The 19,945-nt window shown below is 58.3% G+C and overlaps 1 protein-coding gene across 3 annotated transcripts in view; it reads left to right on the plus strand.

Annotated features, from left to right (window-relative positions):
- Window positions 1-16,754, plus strand: part of FYCO1 (FYVE and coiled-coil domain autophagy adaptor 1) — a 78,985-nt gene extending 62,231 nt beyond the window's left edge. For all 3 annotated transcript variants that reach the window (XM_008260514.4, XM_008260515.4, XM_002713251.5), the window contains exons 16-18: window positions 4,741-4,951; window positions 12,241-12,350; window positions 14,005-16,754. In XM_008260514.4, the coding sequence (XP_008258736.3) occupies window positions 4,741-4,951; window positions 12,241-12,350; window positions 14,005-14,080 (397 nt within the window). In that variant the 3' untranslated portion in view covers window positions 14,081-16,754. The remainder of the gene's footprint in view (window positions 1-4,740; window positions 4,952-12,240; window positions 12,351-14,004) is intronic.
- The last annotated feature ends 3,191 nt before the right edge of the window (window positions 16,755-19,945 follow it).

Below are 19,945 nucleotides of genomic sequence, written 5' to 3' on the forward strand. Positions count from 1 at the left end.
GAGGTCTTCCATCCGCTGGTTCACTCCCCAAATGGCCACAACAGCCCTAGCGAAGCTGATCCGAAGCCGGGAGCCAGGACCCTCCTCTGGGTCTCCCACGTGGGGGCCCGGGCACTTGGACCATCTTCCACTGCTTTCCCAGGCCCCAGCAAAGAGCTGGATCGGAAATGGAGTAGCTGGGACCAAACCAGCACCCGTGTGGGATGCTGGCGCTGCAAGCAGAGGCCTTGCCCCCTGAGCCACGGCGCCGGCCCCAGAGGTGGAATTCCGATGGTCCCGGCGGGAATCTCCGTGTGCTCTTCCTGGTTTGGGCACACTCAGTGCTGGAATCTGTAGGTTTGTGCCCTTTACCAAATTTGAGAAGTCTTTAGCCATCATTTCATTGAATATATTTTCAGATTGAAACCTGCTTTCCTCTGCCTTCGGGAGGGGAAGTGTTAGAAACGGGAGAGACAGTTGTTAGAACCTGGTTGTCTTGCAGCTCCCCGAGACTCTGCTCTTTCCCCGTCTCCTTCCTCTCCCCTGTGCTGACCGGCTGAGTCATTTCTTCAGGTTGGGCAGTTACATTCCTTCTGCTGGAGCCCATCCTTGGATCGTCTGTTTTGATGATTGTATTTTTTTTTAGTTCTAAAAGCTCCACTTCCCTCTTATGTATATCTTCTGTTTCTGTGCTATGAGTTTGTTTTACTTTGTTTCAAAAATATTTGAAATTCTTGCGGAAGCGATTTTCTGCTGGCTGCTCTGACAGCCTTGTTGTGCAACTCCCACACCTAATGGAGGCCAGTGTTGGCCTCTGCCAATTGCGGGTTCCCGCTTAGCCCTGATTGTCCTGGTTTGTAGCGTGATGTGTGGTTTTGGACTAAATGAGGGAGGGGACCCCAGGGGGCAGTTTTCCTGGTGTGATTTTCCTCAAGTCCCGGGTCCCTAAGAAGCTCACCTTCGCTTTCCTACATTGCCATTGCTGAATTGTTTTGTCCTTGGCACTTAATGCAGAAGAGCAGGTAAATGTTTGAAGTTGTTCATAATAAAACTTTCAAACACGGTGCCTTCCGCAGAGGGATGTGGAAAAAGTCATGGACTAAGAAGTAACCCAAACACACAGAATCCAAGCGGCCCTTGCAGAGGGTGGCATAAGATGAGTGCGTAGGAAACGTCAGCCGAGCAGGGTGACAGTGCCTCGGACTGCTGCCCCTTTCGAAGAGATGCACAACATCTGGGGTTTAGCAAGCACAGTTCCAGAAACTCTGACAACACACTGTAGGACCCCAAAAGCGGTGTCCTCTTGTGACGACCCCAGAAACACAGACTCCGGACCAGACGATGCAATAGAACAGGAGGTAATTTTATTTCATTTGTACAAATGGGCCCTCTACTGCTGCAAGCAGCAAGCAAGCGAGAGGAGCCCCGAGCAGCTATCTCACACAGCTTTTAAAGGGCAAAACCACAAAATTAACATATTATAGGCTGGCGTAAGTTCATTGGATAATTTTCAGTAGCGGGCCTTGTATGGCAGTCTAAAAGTGGTAATGTCGGTGGAAAAGTACTGGGTCAAAGGGATACATTAGGGGAGGGGGTCTCTAGGAGAGAGGAATAGGTTGCTACGTGCCTTGCAGCTTTCTTTGTTAACCTTGAGCAAGCGTAGGGAAGGGGCTTATCTACAAGGCAGGTGTTCTGTGTATCTCTGGTTAGTAGCTGACTGCTTTCTCTGTGAACCGGTTTACTCCCCATTTCCCAAGGCTGTCTCTGGAACGGTTTGTCTCAGGAGCCCCATTTTTTTATGGTGGCTCTTGGCTCCTTTCAACACGAGCGGTTGCGATTAGCTCAGAACCTGGAAAATTGGTTGGTGCCCCTGAGCTCACACAGACTGGAATCTCTGGATCACGTGGTAGGGTTTGCACGCAGACAGCGGGCTTGAGTTCCAGCTGGATGTGTGCCTAGGTGGCAGCCGCCTGATTGGTTTGACTGAGTAAGGTCCTCACTGAACGGATGGCGCATAGGGAAGTAACGGAGACCCACGGCGCAAGCAGGTGCCAGGACTCGAGCTGCACAGTGACCAGCATCGATGCTCCTCCGCGGTGATACACGAGGCGTGCCCTGTGCTCGGAATCTCCCTGCCTGTGCTCGGAGGTCTGAAAATTGTAGCAAGGGCTTTTAGTTAGAAATAAAGCGGAGGTTCACACATGGAGAAGTGTTGAATGGAACTAAATTCTCACAGAAGTGAGTAGACTGCTCCTGCAAGCTCTGTGGAGTGTTGAATACTGCTCTTAGCAGAGCTTTGAGGGGTATTACCGTCGGCCTTCACGCTTTGGAGACAAAGAGCTTGCTGTGTTATTGCTTACTTGCTGTGCAGTCTTAAGCACATAAAGTAACTTCTCTGAGCTTTGTTTTACCTCTCTGTGTTAAAGGGGACAGTATTAGATTTTCTCCATGAGAAGCAGTTTGGTGCAATAGAAAGGTGACAGCTTTTGGGGCCGGCACTGTGGCACAGGGTAAAGCCACCGCCTGCAACACCGGGATCTGTGTGAGTGCTGGTTCATGTCCCAGCCGCTCCACTTTTTTTTTTTTTTTTTTTTTTTTTTAAGAAACTATATATAGGGGCCGGAGCTGTGGGCGCAGTGGGTTAAATCCCTGGCCTGAAGCGCTGGCATCCCATACGGGTGCCAGTTTTAGTCCTGGCTGCTGCTCTTCCAATCCAGCTCTCTGCTATGGCCTGGGAAAGCAGTGGAAGATGACCCAAGTCCTTGGGCCCCTGCATCCACATGGGAGACCCAGAAGAAGCTCCTGGATCCTGGCTTCAGATCGGCACAGCTTCGATCGTTGTGGCCATCTGTAGAGTGAACCAGCAGATGGAAGACCTCTCTCTCTGTCTCTTCCTCTCTCTATAACTCTGTCATTCAAATAATAAAATAAATCTTTAAAAAAGAAAACTATATATATATATAGGGTTTAAAAAAATTTTTTTAAGATTTTACTTATTTATTTGAGAGGTTGAATTACAGACAGAGGGAGAGATGGAGAACCATTCGCAGGTTCACTCCATAAATGGCCACAAGGGCCGGAGCTGGGCCAATCTGAAACCAGAAACCAGGAGCTTCTTCCAGGTCTCCCACGCGGGTGCAGGGGCCCAAGGACTTGGGCCATCTTCCACTGCTTTCCCAGGCCACAGCAGAGAGCTGGATCAGAAGAGGACTGGCTGCTCCATTTTCAATCCAGCGCCCTTCTAGTGGCCTGGGAAAGCAGTGGAAGTCTGGTCCAGTCCTGGCTATTGTGACCATTTGGGGAGTAAACTAGCAGATGAAATATCTCTCTCTTCTGTCTCTCCCTATCTTTCTGTAACTGTGCCTTTCAAAGAAATAATTACATCTCTTAATAAAAAAAAAAAAAAAGGTGATGGCTTTGAATCAGACCTGTAAAACCCAGAACCGAATTTCCCAATTTCCTGCTTTGTAGAATGGCAGCAGTCATGCTCTCCTCCTGTAGCCATTGTGGTGGCACACGGAGTCGTGGGCAGAGGGCCTAGCCCGCCCTGGCCGCCACGCTCCCATTTCTTAGTTGAAGAAATGAGGCCCCATGGGAGTGACTTGCCCCGGGCCACACCACTCCCAAGGTGCAGCCCTACTAGGGAGATCTTGTCCCCAAGATCTTGAGCCAGCCTTGCTGCCTCTGGGGTTGCCCTGTGCAAGAGGGGGCGCTGTTGAGCCGAGCCGCAGCTCAGGGCAGGAGCATCAGATGTCCTGGTCGCCTCCAGTTCATGAGCGAAGGCAATGTGCACCTGGGTCCTGAGGCAGGCATGCTTGTTTCTGCTTTGCAGACGAGGAACTGGGGCGCACAAGAGCCTAAGCCCTTGGCAGACAAGTGAGGCCGGTGCCCCGGAAGCAGAGGTGTCACTGCCAGGGACTGTAAACTTCAAGAAGAGGCTTCTACCCACCTAGTGAGAGCTAGATCCCCGGGGGCCGGCACTGTGGCACAGCAGGTCAAGCCTGAAGTGCTGACATCCTATGTGGCTACCAGTTTGAGCCCTGGCTGCTTCACTTCCGATTCAGCCCCCTGCTGATGCAGCTGGGAAAACAGTAGAAGATGGCCCAAGTGCTTGGTCCCTGCCGTGGGAGAACCAGAAGAAGCTTCTGGCTCCCGGCTTCCACCTGGTCCAGCCCCAGTCATTGTGGCCATTTGGGAAGTGAGCCAACAGATGGAACATATTCTCTGTCTCTCTCTCTGTCTCTCTCTCTCTCTCTCTTTAACTCTGCCTTTCAAATAAGTAAGTAAATCTTTTAAAAAAAAAAAAAATAGATCCCCAAGGAGCTTCTCTCCCCAAACCACCCAAGCACCCATGTGCCCGGCGTGAGGCTATAAGAAGAGGTTGGTGCCTGCGTGGGGCCCCACCACGGGGCCCATTGTTCCCGAAGGATGGGGCGGGGACAGGTTAGGTGAAAGGCAGGTAGAACACAGAAATCAGGCAACAGGGCAGCCTTGGCACTCACTTCCTGTCCACAGAGGGTGCAGGCAGCTCCCCACCTCATTCCCATCTGTGCTGGTCCTTGGGCCTGGAACTATGCCAGGCACACACTGAGTGCCCAGGAAACACCTGTTGGAGTGAACCCCGCATCTGTAATGAAGCATTGTGGTCAGCATTGTCTGAGGCTTTCCTCCAGGAGTCTCCGAAGGCTGTAGCCACCTCCAAGTCCCCAGCAACCTGGTCGGCGACTGCCAGCCGTTCAGATCCCTCTGCTTCCATTTCAGGATCAAATTGCCTCTCAGCATGGAGGAGCTCGCCAGCTTCGGGGAGGGCCCCCGGGAGCTGTTCGTGAGGTCCAGCACCTACAGCCTGATCTGCATCACCGCAGCCGAGGCAGGCCTCACCATCAGCTGGGTCTTCTCCTCCGACCCCAAGAGCATCTCCTTCTGCGTGGTCTTCCGGGAGGCCGAGGACACACCGCTGGATCAGTGCAAGGTGAGCCGGCGCCTGCTGCGGGCCCCGCCACCCAGGGCAGGATGCCTGGGCAGGGCTTGTCTGCCGTGTTCCCGGCTGCGTTGTCGTGCGGGGCAGGCAGCGCACCTGGGGCCGATCCAGCCCGGGGAAGGGAAGCCCCTGAGGCTCAGATGTGCTGTTTGAACGTGTGAAGGTTGCCCCCTGACTGAGCTTGCGGGAGATCTGGACGTGAAACTCAGCAGAGTACAGATGACGCAGCCTAAGGATCATTTCTAACAGCTGTGCGCGGCAGGAATGGCCACCTCGGGAGGTGGGGCCCTGTCTGCCTCTGGTTGTTAGCTCAGGCTGCCCGGCGTCTCCTGCAAGGCCAGCGGCGGAGACAAGCGCAGTGTCTGTTGGGACGTTGGGCAGAGAGCAGCTCATAAACCAAAAAGTGCTGCCAGGTGTGGAATGTCCACAGGGCCTGGACAAGGTCCTTGACCTTGACTGTGCATTAGGAACCCCTAGAGAGCTTTGAAGACCCCACGCCAGGCCCTCAAATCAGAGCCCCAGAGTGGAATCCAGGCATCCCCCTGTGGTTCTAGTAAGCAGCCCAGGTTGATAACCGCAGATGTAGTTCAAGGGGCTGGGAGCCAGAGCAGGAGTGGCTGACTCAGGACAGGGGGAAGGGGAGGGAGACCCTGCCTGGGGTCTGAAGTCCACGCGCGCATCTCTGCGACGGGTGCTGGCGGGAGAGCCGGCTCGGATGGAAGCGGAAGTTCCGTTTGAATCATTCCAGGTGCACAGGCTGGCCAGGGCAGTCCCCGTGCAGGCTTCAGCTGGAAGTGGCTCCTGGGCTGGGTGTGTGGTGGCAGAAGTCTCGGTGTTGCAAGACTGGCAAGGATGGAGACAGGGAAGAGTGATTGGGAGGCCTGTGAAACCAGAGCCCTGTGAGCCTTCGCAATAATGTCTATTAGTCCCTTGTGTGCTTGGTCCACCGAGTGCCCTTGGGGCTCAGGGCTGAGACACCAGAAAGGTGTAGGACAAGAGAGCCAGGCTGAGGGCACCGGGCAGGAGGGCAGGCAGGATAACACACAGCACACAGAGGGCTGTGGGACTGTATGCATCCTGCTGTCACTCTCCTTAGAACCTCCTGACTGTAGAGCTCACTTTGTTACTCCCATCCTCTGCAAACTCACTCTGGGAGCTAACTCCACCTTGTCTTGTCGGCCCGGGGTCTTATGTCTTTTTTTTTTTTTTTTAAAGATCTTATTTACTTATTTGAAAGGCAGAGTGAGGGAGTAGAGGAGAAAGAGAGAGAGTCTTCCATCCACTGTTTCACTTCCCAAATATACACAACAGCCAGGACAAAGCCAGGAGCCAGGAGCTTCTTCCAGTTCTCCCACGCGGGTGCAGGACCCGAGGTCTTGGGCCATCTTCCACTGCTTTCCCAGGCCACAGCAGAGAGCTGGATCAGAATTCGAGCAGACGGGACTCGAACTGGCACCCAGATGGGCTGCTGGCACTGCAGACTATGACTTTACCTGCTGTGCCATAGCACCAGTCCCCTCGTGTCCTGTCTTGTGTAAAGTCTCTGCCTCTCTTCTCCCGTGGAGACCCACAGCCAGCATCACGCACCCGGCTTTGGAGCCCAGTCTGAGCGGTTCTGCACCTCACCAAGGCGGGCAGGCGCTGGCACCTGTGGGCCAAGGCTCCTCCTCGGGCCCCCGAGGTGGAGTTGTCAGCACATCTGATGGCACAGGAAGGCTCTTTCTCACTCTGTGAGGCTGGGCTCAGTCCCAGATCACAGCTGAGATGGAAAATGATGGCCGGGGCCGGGCAGGCCAGCGGCAGTGTGGGCGGGTGCCTGTCAGTTGTGCTCAGAGGAGCAGCACGCTGTGTAGACATTCCCAGACGCACCTTCCCTGCACACCTGCATGTCCTCCAGGCCCACCCAGCACTGGGACCGGCCAGATTAGACTCTGGTGAGTGTTTGAAGGGAGGGAAGGAAATGAAACCAGGCAGCCCGGCCCCAGCCAGCCCACCTCTGCACGCAGGGCTGGGCTATGGCCTCTGCCCTTGCTCAGTCCCTCACCCACTGAGCCCACACAGCCCTGGCAAACCCGTGTGCTTCTGCCAGGCATCAGGACCCGCTTGGGACCTGGCTGAGGCTTCCTGGTTTCTAGCTTCTGGGGTTATGGTGTCCCTGTCCTTCCCTACAGTGGACACCAGGGGGCAGACTAGGACCAATATAGGTCATCTGCCTTCACAACCCCACAGTCACCAGTGAGCCTGGGGGCAGCTGCTGTGTCTGCCTGAAGTCCCCGAGCGGAGCTTTTCCAGGCACATGTCAGCGCCTGCCCCAGGGACTCCCGTGTGCCCCCTGCCTGCCTGAGCCATATAGAAAATGACAAATGCGCTGCAGATTGCGGCCCTCAGGTCTCAGGATCGCAGCGGGTGGAAGCTGCGTACTTGCCACCATTGACAGCCACTCACTGGGCTCTGCTGTATGCTAGGCTCTATAGGCCCACTGGGAGTGGAGAGAGAAAGGGACAGCATGGATCTGGGCTTGAAGAGTTCACAGTGAAATTGGAACAGGACCCCCACAAATAGACACCTGTGGTTCCAGGGGAGAGTGCCACGATGGGGGACACAGGCACCGTGGGTACACCTGGGAAGGGTGCCAAGCCCACCAGGGGCACAGTAATTGGGGCGGAGGCCCCTGGGCTGCTAGGGAAGACCACGTTAACAGAAGGGAGGAGGAGCAGCAGGTGAGGTGAGGCAAGGGGGCGTGGGTCAGAGGGGGAGCGTCCAGGAGGACAGAGCAGCACAGCACGAGGCCAGCCTCCCCGCCAGTGGCACCTGCAGACACTCCCCACACTGAGCCACCCTGTCCCCGAGCAGCCATGGCCTTGACGCTGAGACCAGAGATGGTGAACCTGGGGGAGGCAGCTGATGAAGTAGACAGTGAACCATGGACGCAAAGCTCCCCATGTAGGCTGCTGGCCTGACAGGGCCAGACCCTGCCCAGGGACCCACTTGTGTCCAGAGAAGCTCGACGCCAGCTGGGGGCCTCAGAGGGAGTCAGAGGAGGAACCAGGACTGAGAGCAAGGACCCCAGACTTTCCAAAAGGAATAGCGTTGTTGAGATACCATTCACCCAGCAGTAATTCCTGCATCTAAAATGTATCTCTGGTGGTTGCTGGCATAGTCACAGAGCTGTGCAGGCGTAGTCAGAGGCGTGCGGGCGTAGTCACAGAGACGTGCGGGCGTAGTCAGAGACGTGCAGGCATAGTCAGAGACGTGCGGCCATTGCCACTGGCTCACTCAGATCATTTCACCCTCTCACAGGAACCCCGTGCGTGCCATTAGCAGCGCTCGCAAGCCTCTTTGCCCATCTTGTAGCTGGCTCCTTTCACTTAGCACAGAACCCTTGCTCTGGCCATGGCCCAGGGCCCCAGAACCCGTCGGGACATGAGTGAACCTGGGCTGGGGCTGCTTCGCAGACACATCACACACAGCGGGACATCACCTGCCCAGGCGTGGCGGCTGCTGGGGGGCGCCAGGGGAAGCCCACCCTAACACCAGAGCCTTTGTTCATCTCCGCTAGACTTCTTCGTGTTTTGATTCAGGAAAAACAATGAGGAAACCTCGCATTTTGACCATCCATGGTCGGGAAACAGCAGCTGGAATGGACTCTTGAAGGAATAATGTTAGTTTAAAGAACACACAGTAATGTATTTTTGCAAGTATCCTCCTCATAGCACTTGCCCCAGTGAGCTCCTGCTGTCGCTCCATAAGCAAGGTAGTGAGCGTGGAGGTGTGCAGGGTGGGCACGCAGCTGCCCCTGCTAACAGCAAGCGGTCAGTCGCTGGCTGGAGTGTCGGCCAGGCTCGGGACCCCGGAGACAAACCCACCCCTCAGGCTCCCAGGAGTCTGCCTCCTGCGTGGACCTGGCATATTACAGGTCAGAACTAAACGAGGTTCCATGGATGAGAGGCTGCCACTCCCTGATCGGAGCAGGTGCTCGGCACAGGTTGTCCTGTTCCCCGCAGCTGCGGGCACTCTGGGTGCAGGCGTGCTGTTCCCTGCTCGCAGGCCCTGGGCCTGTCCTGTGCCCCCTCCGCACCAGCTCTGGTGTGTGTCCCAGCACAGTGACGCTGTGTGGCCGCACCCTCCCTCCTGGGCCTTGGTGATCTCCCTTGCGGCTTCTCTTTGACCCATGGGTTTAAGTGTGTTGTTTTCGTTTCCAAATATTTGGGAACGTTCCAGAGATCTGCTGTTGATTTCTAGTTGAATTCTATTGTGGTCAGAGGACATGTTATATCACTTACGGCCTTTTAAATCTGGAGTCTTGTCGTTGTTTTGATGGCCTGGAGTGGTCTGCGCGGATGAATATTTGTACTTGAAGGAGGGCAGTGTCCTGCCGCTGCTGGGCAGAGTGTTCCGTGCCTGTCTGGGGGCCAGGTGAGCAGACAGCACTGCCCAGGTCCTCTCCTCCCGTGTGAGCTCCTGTCCACTTGCCCATCAGTCACTGGCAGAGGGACGTGGCAGACCACACCCTCACTGGTGAATTTGGCTGTTTCTCCTCGAAGTTCTACTACTGGTTGTTTCCTGGTTTTCTTTTCTTCTTTTTGTTTTTAAATTTATTTATTTATTTATTTATTTGAAAGGCAGAGATACATAGAGATAAGGAGAGAGAGCGCAAGAGTGAGAGACAGATCTCATCCACTGGTTCACTCCCCAAATGGCCACAATGGCCAGAGCTGGGCCAATCCAAAGCCAGGAGCCAGGAGCTTCATCTGGGTCTCTCATGGAGGTGCAGGGGCCCAAGGACTTGGGCTATTTTCCACTTCTTTCCCAGGCGCATTAGCAGGGAACTGGATCGGAAGTAGAGCAGCCAGGACTCGAACCGGCGCCCGAATGCTGGCACTGCAGGCAGAGGCTTCAATTTCTACACCACAGCGCTGGCCTCAGTTTCCTGGTTACAAGTTCTGTCATTTCAGGCGTAAACGTTTAGGATTAGTTTGTCCTGTTGATGAACCTACATCTTTGTCCTTATGAAATTGTCCCTGACAATATTTTTTGACATAAAATCTACTTTATCTGATATTAATAACAGCATTTCAGCATTCTTTTGTCTGATGTGCTAGCATGGTACGCGTTTTTACATCACTTACTTCTAACCTGTTTGTACCTTCATATTTAAATTGCATTTCTAGTAGGGTGGGGTTGCTGATAGCCAGTCTGATGGTTCCGCCATGGCTGTGAAGGCTGTCCACCCTGAGTGTGATCATGTTGAGGTTAGGTTTGAGGTTGTCATCCTGCTTTTGCCTTCTGTTTGTCTCTGTTTTTTGTTCCCTTTTCCCCTGCAAGCAGAAAGCTAGGGAAGGGGCAGGCACTGTGATGTATCAGGTTAAGCTTGGGATGCCCACATCCCATGTGGGCACCAGTTTGAGTCCTGGCTGCTGCATTTCCAATCCTGCGTGGGAGACCTGGAAGAAGTTCTTGGCTCCTGGCTTCAGCCTGGCCCAGCTCCAGCCATTGCAACCATTTGGTGTGAACCAGCAGGTGGACGACCTCTCTCTTTCCTTCTCTGTCTGTAACTCTGCCTTTCAAATATCTTTTTATAAATATATGTATACAAAAAGAATAAACATGCCTGCTTGGGGCAGTTTCCCACCTTAGGCACTCAGCGTTGCTAAGATGTGGGCGTGGTCCCTCACGTGTTGCTAGCGCCGTGTGGGGGCTCAGGACCTGGGTAGACCTGCTCAACATCTGTCGCTTCTTTAAAACAGGAAAAGAGCCGGCGCCGTGGCTCACTAGGCTAATCCTCCGCCTTGCAGCGCCGGCACACTGGGTTCTAGTCCCGGTCGGGGCACCGGATTCTGTCCCAGTTGCCCCTCTTCCAGGCCAGCTCTCTGCTGTGGCCCAGGAGTGCAGTGGAGGATGGCCCAAGTGCTTGGGCCCTGCACCCCATGGGAGACCAGGAGAAGCACCTGGCTCCTGCCTTCGGATCAGTGCAGTGCGCCGGCTGCGGCGGCCATTGGAGGGTGAACCAACGGCAAAAGGAAGACCTTTCTCTCTCTCTCTCTCTCTCTCTCTCTCTCACTGTCCACTCTGCCTGTCAAAAAAAAAAAAAAAAAAAAAAAAGGAAAAGAAAGACAAACTTGTCGCTCCCCCTCTTCGTGGAGGAACGACACAGGACCCTGCGCTGTTCTTTCTTCTGCTGCTCGGCCCTCCCCGGGTTTGCTGCTGGTTCTTCCCGGGTTGGCTACTATCCCTTCCACCTCCGTGGAAGGGCAGTTCCCCCTGGCCACATTCCCCACTTCCGCAGGGGAGCGGCACACCGCCGGCCGGTTCTCTGGGGGGCTGCACAGGTGTTCCTTCAGCTAGATGTTCCCCTTAGATGTTCCCTGTGCATGCCGTCTCTCTCCTCCTTTATAGTCCTCCTCCGCCAATCCCAACTCGGCTGCCCACACGCCGAGTACGCTGCTCTCCTCCAATCAGGAGCAAGTCCTACAGTTTATTAGCTGAACTGGAGGCAGCTGTGCGGAAGCTGTTTACTTCTCTCCCAGCGCCATATTGTGGGAGAGCAGATGCATAGAATAAGTCTTAATTCCAGTAACTCAGTCCAGTCCGGGCTGCTCCCCACAAAACTCAGTTAAGTTTTGGTCCACTCTTACTGCTTCAGTATTAACACGGGGCCTGTGTCTGAGCTGGTCAGCGGGTGGAGACCCCGTGCCTGGGGGAGGAGGCTGGCCACCCTGAGACCCGGCCGGCCCTGGCCAGCACACACCGTCCTCCAGACGCAGTGTTTCCTGGCCGGAGTTTCTCGTTCCCACAGAAGGCAGGGGGTGACCAGGGGGCTGAGGCTGAGGCTCAGAGAGAGGAAAGGGTCCCGGGGCCCCGCCAGGAGAGGGTGTGCAGCCGCGGGCAGAGTGAGCCCTCCAGCTTCCCACGGGGCCTGGGAGGTTCTGGAAGGGGCAGCGCTGGCATCATCTGGCTGGCAGACGCACTTTACTTCCAGCAGCCCCAGCTTCCTGGGGCCAGGGCGGGGCTGCTCCTCCACTGTGGCTGAGGGAGGCTGGCGGACCCTCCGGGAGGGCCTGACCACCATGGTTCTGGGTGAAAGTGTACCGCAGCCTCCCCTACTCACGTTGTCGCAAAAGACTCAGGCTGCGCGGTGACCCCACCCCCCACCCCATTCCCGTACTGCCAGGGGCAGCCTCAGAGGACACTAGCCTCCTCCCCGAAGTCAAGAGTCTGCCCGGAGGCCCCTCTCGGCCCCTCCGGCCCCCGTGACGCCTTCCGTCCCTGCCCTCCTCCAGGTGCTGATCCCCACGACGCGCTGCAACTCGCACAAGGAGAACATCCAGGGCCAGCTGAAGGTGCGCGCGCCGGGCATCTACATGCTCATCTTTGACAACACCTTCTCCAGGTAGGCCCCGCAGCCCCGGGCCTCGCCGCCGCCTGGTAGGAGCACGAGCGGCCGCTGAGAACCCGCTGTGGGCTCGCCACGAGCTGCTCGTGAGCAGGCCTCTCCCGCGTGCCCGGCGCGTGCCGTGAGCATGAGGGCCTTCCCGCTCACCGAGTGCGTTCCGGGCTCGCTCCGTGCCGCAGAGACCGCCTCGTGCCGCACACTCCCAAGCCACACGGCTGCAGCGGAGCCAGGTTGGAAGCAGGAGGCAAAGACCCAGAGCCTGACCTCTGACCTGTGTGCCCTCTGCCCCTCTCTGGTCAGCCTCACAGCCCAGCCCCAAGAAGGGGCTCAGAAACCCAGCGAAGGGCTGCGTGGATGACGGAGGGAGGAAGAGGGCCGTGAACCCAGGGTGAAGCCCCGAGCAGCAGGACTGAGATGGCAAGGCAAAGCCCCTGGCTGGGCTGTGGCAACAGCCTCTGAGGGAGGTTCTGGATTGAAGGGCAAGGAGAAGACCGGTCAGGAAGGTGGGGCAGGCATGGGGCCCTGAGAGAGGACCACCCTGACCACGCATCTGCCACAAGCACGAGACAAGGCCTGTGTCCTGGCTTCAGCGTAGCCCCTTCGTTACGGCTGCCTCTTTAAAGAGACCTGCCTGCTCTGTGCCCAGCCACACCCTCTCTAAGCATTCGCTATGCCATTGGCCACCTCCCCTGCATGGCACAGTAACTGGACAGGACCCGCTAGGGAAAAGCTGTGCCACCCCTCACTGCCTGCAGGCCTTCAACTCCCTGGGCTGGGGTGGGGCGTCCGTCCTGGGAGAAGCTGGGGGATGAGCCTGCCCTGCATTCCCCTAGGGGAATGCCTGGTGTTGGCAAGACTGTGGTGCAGGCCTGGCTTGTCCAGAGGGCTGCCTGTGAGCACTGCCCCAGCCCACTGTCCTGCAGACGGGGGCCCAAACCCCAGAGCTTCCTGGCCAGCTGGACGGGCAGGTGGTTAGGAGAGGGGGCTGGGCACAGCGAGGCATGGGTTCTGCGTAGCCAGCCCCAGCTTCTTCCTCTGAGCAGCAGAGTGAGTGTTGTCAAGGCCTCACTGGGCCTTGCTGTGGCTGGGCAGAAGCCAGGAGAGTGATGAGGGCAGGGCACCATCCCAGACCCTAGGCAGGCTCCCCGTGATCACTCTGACCTTGGCCCCTGGGGGTCATCTCTGGGGCCCTCTGAGCTGCACACAGCCTAGGAGGCCAAACTGGCATGAATGCTGATTTGTCTTGAAACCCACACCAGCCTCCAGCACGTGCTTCCTCCCAGGGGCCCGTCCACCTGCTGCCCTGCGTGGTCCCAGCTTCAGAGCAGCCATGTGTGTAGGGAAGGGCGGGGGGTTCCCAGCCTGTGCCCCAAAGGGCGGTTCTGCACCCAGACCCGGAGGCCTGTGCGGATGTCCTGCCCCCGCCCCATCCCTACCCACACCCCGCTGTGCAGGGAGAGCACCTGCTGAGGGACAGGAAGGGGCCCACAGAGGCCCAGGCACCCTCGAGTGGGTCAGGATCCCCCTGGGGCCTCTGGCACCTGCGCCCAGCTAGGGTGGTCACAAAACCTGCAGGGGCCCGTGGCAGCCGCCACCCCTGGTCCCTCAGCCCTCAGGGTGACGCCCCCCCTTTCCGCTTCTGTTTCCTCAGGTTCGTCTCCAAAAAAGTCTTTTATCACTTGACAGTTGACCGGCCTGTGATCTACGATGGAAGCGACTTCCCGTAGCCGGCACGGCGCTCGCTTCCTGCACAGGAAACACTGCTGGCTCTCACCTGTCACACAGCACTCAGAAAGGGGAGGGGAAGAAAGAAGCCAGGAAGACCGTGGCTCTCAGCTCCGGCTCTCGGGGGCTGCTGGCACCGTCTCCACCTGCGGGGTGCAGGGACGCCACCGGCCCTCCTGGGGAGGGTTGTGCCACCGCAGCTGAGCCCGCCAGGACCAGGCGTCCAGTGAGCAGGAGCCAGACGCAGCGGCCGCCCCCGGCGTGTCCTTGGGCTGAGGAGTCAGGCTGCCTGGCGGGGGTGGGGAGACCACTCCAGAGACCCCAGCCAGCCTCCTCCTGCAGCAGCATTGGGGCGCCTGGGCCGCACGCTCCTGCTGGCCCTGCTGCCTGGCGACTCTGCCCTCCTACGAAGCCCTTCCCTCAGCCAGGCTGTCCGGCCGCACGGGAGCGCCGCTCCCTGCAGACGTGTGTGCCCACACCCAAAACCGGGCTTCGCGCTGAGGCTCCCAAGTGACAGGAAACAGAAGCATAATTTATTCGTGGTCCCCACTCCCTCCTGCCCAATTCCCCAACGCCCGTCCGCCCAGCGCCCGCTGCTCAGCCTGCACCCGACACCGGAGAGCAGTGGGCCCTGGCTTTCCCTCTCCTTGAGGTGTGGTCATCTTCCTGCTCCCTGCTCCTTTCCTCTCCCCTTCCCCCGCCTCCTCCTCTCCACCGGCCGCAAAGGCCCAGGTGCTCCCACAGTGAGCAGAGCCACCCACTCTGGCGGGGGGAAGGGAGGGTCCGAGCACTTGGCCCCGCTGTCCTCCCAGGCGGCCTGTGACCCCTCCCCCAGCTTCACTCCATCGTCCAGATCGAGGCTCAAGGGAATGGTGAAGGGACCCCCTCAGATGCCCAGCTCAGAGGATGGCTGTGCCTCGGTACAGCCTCTGACGGAAAGCCCCAGGGCCACTGTCCCTGCTGGCCAAGGCCTGGCCTGCTCAGCCCCAGGACAAGATGCCAGGCCCCAGGAGACTCGCCGCCACAGCCGGGCTGACTGAGAGGCAGACTCCTCGCTCGGACTCCATCCGCCCTCGGGCCAGGGGGAATCCCAGGCGGCCTGGGCCACAGGAGGAGGATGCTGACGGGACATGGAGCTGTCTAGAGGCCTGTCTGGGTACCTGGCTTTCCCAGGATGCCTTGGGTCCTCTGGGCACACCCGTGCTGATGTCACCACCATCTGCAACCACAGTAGCTGAGGCCTGGGAAGGGCCCGGGGCCTCTGAGCCCCGTCGTGGACGTCAGCTGCTCCTCACATTCTAAAGGACACGGGGCTCCGGCAAAGCCAGCCCAGCCCGCGCCTCCAGCGGCCCTGCAGCCCCGGGGTTGAGCGTCCTGTGTGGAGCAAGCCCTTGCCGCTGCCCTGAGGGGACTGCCCGGGGCCCCGCGGGCACCGGACCCCGCCTGACCCCATGCTTTCGTGAGCGTATTTATTTCTCGTGCTGGGTGCCCCTGTGTACCTCCCTCAGTCTGCTGTTCAGGTCCAAGTTTGCCATGCACCTTGCAGCTAGAGAACGTGCCGGCCAGTCTAAGCGTGGCTTTCATGACGAACGTTCCTATTATTAAACAGGCTCCCAACTTCACTGTAGTTTGGGGGCTGAGATACTTTAAAAAAAAAAAAAATGCGGATGACACCGGAAGAACTACCGCGGCTGGACTGAGTGACACTGGGAGCCCAGGGGAAGCGGCCCCTCCCTGCCCTGTGACGGCGCAGCTCTGCCAACACCAGCCCCATCCCACTGCTGCCTCCGGCTGCCCAGAGCTCCCTGCCTTGTGGCGCAAGCCCGCTGGAGCGAGGGCAGGAACCTGGAGCTGCAGACCCACGGACTTCGGAAAGCAGAAACAAAAGCCACAGGAAGAACTGAAAAATGCAGGCCATGTTGTTCCCGAGAACTTGGAGCGGTCACCCGAGGAGGCGGAGCCATTTCTGGCCCCCAATGAGAAACCCGATTGTGGGGTGAAGTCGCAGGCTGGCTTTGGTGATGCTGTTACGTGTGCATTGCTGACAATTTTAGGAGCGCCCCACCTCTATCCCTCCACCATGGGAACTCTTAGAGCCACGAGACCATCCTTGGCTCAGAGATGCCGGGAGAGAAAGCAGAGGGAAGCCACTCAGGGCGCTGAGAGCCGAATGTGGTCGTGTGCATGGCCCCACTGAGCCAGCCGTGCGGCCTTAGGGGACTCACGAAAAGCCCTTGTCAGCGGGACCTCGGGCGAGTGCCTCGCACCTCACTAATTCTTCCAAGGAACCAGGGAAACGATTCTCTTCCCTTTGAAGCACTTTTGTAAAATCACAGTCTGTGGTTAAATTTCAGGGGCATCTGGTCCAAGGGCTCCCTCACAACCAGGTGACGTGTGTCCCCGGGGGCACTTGCTCGCCGGGGACACCGGCCTCAGCTGCGAGGCTTCACAGTCCGATTGCACTTTAGCTGATCAGTGCTCCATTCGCGCGGCCTTAGGAGAGGGCGGGCCGGGAACCCGTCTCCTCCTCACCTGCCAAAGAATTACCCAGAAGCACATGGAATACCAGCACCCCAGCCACACACCGGGGGAGAAACTTGTACCCCATAGTGTCTGCCACACTATTGAGAAATATTTTTGAACCTCAGGATTTAAATAAACACTATGACATTCAAAGTGCCGTTGTCTTTGACTCCTCTGGACAGGAAGAATCGGAGGATGCGTGACGGGGTTACCCAGACCTGGGTCCGAGTAGTGCTGGAATAGGGCGTCCCTGACAGTGGCGTTTCGAAAGGACTTGAGCCAGCAGACGCTCTGAGCAGCTGCCCCGTGCACGGCCGGCGTCCGGCTCCTTCCCGTCCCATCTGAGGGTGGCGTCCTCCCAGGCCAGCCCTCTGCCAGGTCAGCTCACGCCCTCAGCTCTCACGGGGCGTGGTGAGCAGAGCACGGACTTCTAATTTGCCAGACTGGGGGTGGGGAAGGCCATGCATGGCTCGACGCTGCAGTTCGTGAACAGGCCACCATGGCTGCTGGCACAGGGCTCACTACCCCAGTCACCCCTGGGCCGGTCATGTGGAACTCAGGCTTGGGCCCCCCCCCACACACACACACTCACAGCCCCACATCTGGGCTGACCGGGGCTGGTTCCTTCCATGCCAGAGGCTTCGGGGCACACCTGCCAGCACCCCCAGGTCCTCCAAATCCGCCCCTGCCCAGGGTTTTCTCCAGCTCCTTCTTTATTGTTTTAAAGATGTATTTTACGTATTTGAAAGGTAGAGTTAGAGAATGGGAGAGACAGACAGAGGGCTCTTCGTTCCACTGGTTCACTCCCCCAAATGGCTGCAATGGCCAGGACTGGACCAGGCCAAAGCCAGGAGCCTGGAACTCCATCCGGGTCTCCCACTTGGGTAGCAAAGACCCCAGCATTCAGCCATCTGCCGCTTTCCCAGGCACATTAGCAGGGAGCTGATAGGAAGTGGAGCAGAGCCAGGTCTCCTTGCTCTGCATCTCCACTCTCCTGTCCCCACCAGCAATGCCCCAGCTACCGAAGGACTCAGGACACACAGCGTTATTGATGAAGGCATTGCCTGTTGCTTCCAGCGTCTCAAGTCAGCCAAAAGGCTGCCGACAATTCCACTGGCCAAACAACCCTGAAACTGCTGTGGCAGAGAAGGGCACAGGGCCGGCCTGGACTGGGGAGGCAGACTCCGAGCTGGGTTCCTGGCCCTACCAGCCCCTGCCCTCCTGGTGAGTTAAAGATGTCCTCAGATCCAGCCTCTGGCTACCAACTTGGTTAAGGGGACGGAAAAGTGGTTTCACCAAGTGCCTCAAACAACCCAGCAGTTTCTTTTGTTGTCACAGCAGTCCCTCCGAGGCTCGATGGCCACATGAGCTAGGGGCTGGGATGAGCCAGGATGCACACAGGTGTGGGTGCTGCCTCTGGGCTGGGGGCTGGGATGAGCCAAGATGCACACAGGTGTAGGTCCTACCTCTGGGCTGGACTGAGCCGAGACGCACACAGGTGTGGGTGCTGCCTCTGGGCTGGGGGCTGAGATGAGCCGAGACAAACACAGGTGTAGGTCCTATCTCTGGGCTGGACTGAGCTGAGACGCACACAGGTGTGGGTGCTGCCTCGGGCCGGGGGCCCATCCCTGATGACTCACTTCAGAGCGGGAGTGCACCAGAGCCTCTGCTCCGACAATCCCAAGCCCGGCGTTCCCTCCCAGGGCCTCGCAGCCTGGCTCGGCGTCTGCAGGCTCCGTGGTGGACAAGGGCCCAGCTCTGGCAGCCACATCTACCCGGCCGGTGTGGAGGAGCAGGGACTCCCCGGGTGACTCAGAAGGGCACCGCTGCAAGGTCAGCCCTTTCGGTTTGAAGATGCGTGGGAAAAAAAAAAAATCTCTCACCGCCTACACACATCTGAAAAGCAAAGAAACAGTGAAAAGTGTTGCCCAGGCTGAACTAATGCTGGACTTTTTTTTTTTTTTTTTTTTTTTTTTTTTTTTTTTGAGACGGCAGTTGAAGCCGAAGCCATCAAAAGCATGAGGGGAAAGCAGAGCTGTTACGAAAGGCGCTTGGTGGGTTCGGGGTGACAGGAAGGTGAGCCTTCCACTGTCCCCGCTGCGGCAGCCGTGCGGGGGCCTTTGATGTGTGTCCCCTTCTCCCTCTCCCCAACCCCGCGCTCCCGGCGCTAGCCCGCGTGGCTGCCGTGTGCACCCTGCACCCCCTCCTGAAGCCAGGAATGAATGAAGTCTTGGGAGCTGCAAAGTGAGAGGCGTGGCCGCGCCCAAGCCTGCAGGAGCGTCCTTGGCGCCGCGAGGCCTGGGGGTCGCTGCTCCAGCAGAGCCACGAGGACAGGCAAGGAGGCCAGTCCCGGACAGCTCAGCCCGGTCCTGCAGGTCAGTGGCGGCGGCTCGAGAAGGGAGGCAGGGGATAGGACGGCAAGGGGACAAAGACGGGGGTGGGGGGGGGCGGGGAGGCGTCTATAGCAAGGGCCTTGCCGCAGGCCTCATGGAGGGCAGGACCCCAGGCCAGCTGGGCCGAGGCCGCATCTCATTGGAAGAACGGAGCGGAGGGGAAGTGGCAACACCGGTGTGGCCCTGCCTTTTCATGTCGGCAGCACCCAGGCCACTGGCTGCAGAGATACCAAGGGCAGGGGCTGCAGGCGCGGGGGGCCAATCCAGGGCACCCATCTCTGAAGCTGTCTCAGGAGCAGCAGGGAGGGGTCGCGGCCCCCTCCTCCCCAGAGGCCTCTGCACAGGAGGGGTGGGGTGCGCGTATGGACCCAAAGTCTCTTCCCCGGCAGCCAGGACCCCCCCCCCCCACCGCCAACTGTAGCCACGCTCTGGGGCCGACCTGTGGGGGAGGCACTGGGACGCCAGAACCGGGCCCTGAGGAGCCCTCGGGCGTCAGACATACTGGGAGACCCCAGGACTCAGCCAGGCCCCGCTACGTGGAGCAGGCGGCAGCACTTTCTAGAAGATGGCTCTCCAAGTTCCCCGTGGGCCCCAGCCGCGCCCCCTCCCTCCCCGGTCCACCAGCTCTGGTCTTTCCCTCGGCTCTGGCTGACGCAGGGGAGGTGGCCTGGGGGCAGTGCCGGGAAGGCTGTGGGTGGCCATTGCTGCAGCTCCACTGATTTGGGCAAAACTTGCAGAAATGGGAACCACGAGCCAGCTGGGCTGTCTCCTGATTCAGCTCCCCTGCCAGCCCCTGAAGCTTGGGCTCGGGCCTCCTCGGCCTCCCACTGGCCCGAGCACGGGGACGCCGTGGTGGGCGCTCCCTCCTGGGCGGGGGGATGTTTCTCGGCGCGTTCCCTGGTATGAAGCCGGTCCATGAGTAAAACCTTCTCGCAGCTGCTGTTTTTTGAT

This window comes from Oryctolagus cuniculus, chromosome 10 (assembly GCF_964237555.1).
Source record: "Oryctolagus cuniculus chromosome 10, mOryCun1.1, whole genome shotgun sequence".
Taxonomy (NCBI): Eukaryota; Metazoa; Chordata; class Mammalia; order Lagomorpha; family Leporidae; genus Oryctolagus; species Oryctolagus cuniculus.